At 35.5% G+C, this 1,223-nt stretch overlaps 1 protein-coding gene across 1 annotated transcript in view; it reads right to left on the bottom strand.

Annotated features, from left to right (window-relative positions):
* The window catches only part of LOC120085681 (1,4-alpha-glucan-branching enzyme 3, chloroplastic/amyloplastic), a 53,858-nt gene that overhangs the window by 17,829 nt on the left and 34,806 nt on the right, over positions 1-1,223 (bottom strand). The window contains exon 11 of the mRNA XM_039041819.1: positions 1,106-1,209. Within this exon, the coding sequence (XP_038897747.1) occupies positions 1,106-1,209 (104 nt within the window). The remainder of the gene's footprint in view (positions 1-1,105; positions 1,210-1,223) is intronic.

Below are 1,223 nucleotides of genomic sequence, written 5' to 3'. Positions count from 1 at the left end.
AAGAACATATATAAATAACCAAACAATGAGAAACCCTAGACTGATAAAAGACAAAAACGCCCTTAGGGCTAAAATATAATTTCAACATTTATATAATGCACCAAGAAAAGAAAACAAGCTTACATCCCAAATAAGTTATTGATAGTCTTCTCCTCATCTACTTAAATTCAAGTCAAATTCCCCAAAAAAAGGGGAAAAATTTTAAAAAAACATAAAAATGAATTTTTTTAAAAACAAAAAGGGCAAACAAACTAACTAAACTATTCCCCAAAAGCTGCTTTCTCCAGTCTCTCTGAATATGAGGCCAAATAATCCTTGGACAACCCATTCGGAGGTATTAGGAAGAGGAGAAAAGAGAAAATTAAACATATCCCAGAGTCTAGTTCATAAAATAGCACTACCGGACAGAACAGAAACATATGGAGTACGCCCTCCAACTTCATTCTCCAAAAGTAGCATTAATATGACTATATGAGCAAGACAAATCCCAAAATTCCTCAAGATTTTTTCATTTGAATTTATGCCACCAAGGAATGGACAAAGAAACATTCTTGTTAGTGGTTTTTTTTTTAACTTCCACAACTCCTTACAAAATGCAGGAAGAAGGCCAAGATCACCTCGAGAAAGGTGGTTGAAAAGGGATTTCACTAAGAAATATCATTTTTCAACCAGAGCAGGAGGAAAGGGTACACAATGCCTCTATAATTATAGCCAGTGAAATGACCTTACTTGTACAAGACCTGTTCTATAGGTTGTACAATTGTGTCCTTGGGTTCTAAAGAGCCAGTGAAAAGCACCACTTTGTCTAAACAGAAAATGAGCTGTGTCAACTCGTCACCTCTCTATAAAAGATCAGTTCATCTAAAAGTAGAAATCCAACTGTCACTGGCCTCATTTCTCAGTTCTTAACAGTTGAAGTTTTCCCACGGACAACATGAAGAGTCTTAAGAATTTATCAGCTAAGGGACCATCGATTAACCATTTACCAAGCCAAAACAGGGTATTAAACCGATCTCTCACTTTAACTTCAGGGTGTAGAATAAAAGGGTTTTCAAGTATAAGTATGCTAAAATTATATACAAGCAAATAAATGAGCAATCGTTTACATCTTCAGCAATCGTTATTATATTAGGATGAAGACCATGAAGTATCTCATTTGCCAGTATGAGGTACAGCAACGCATCCTTGTCCACATATTGATTGCAGAACCTGTGAACAAACAG

Source organism: Benincasa hispida, chromosome 9 (genome assembly GCF_009727055.1).
Source record: "Benincasa hispida cultivar B227 chromosome 9, ASM972705v1, whole genome shotgun sequence".
Classification (NCBI taxonomy): Eukaryota; Viridiplantae; Streptophyta; class Magnoliopsida; order Cucurbitales; family Cucurbitaceae; genus Benincasa; species Benincasa hispida.
Note: the sequence above shows the minus strand (reverse complement) of the source record. Positions and strands in the feature narration are given on the sequence as shown.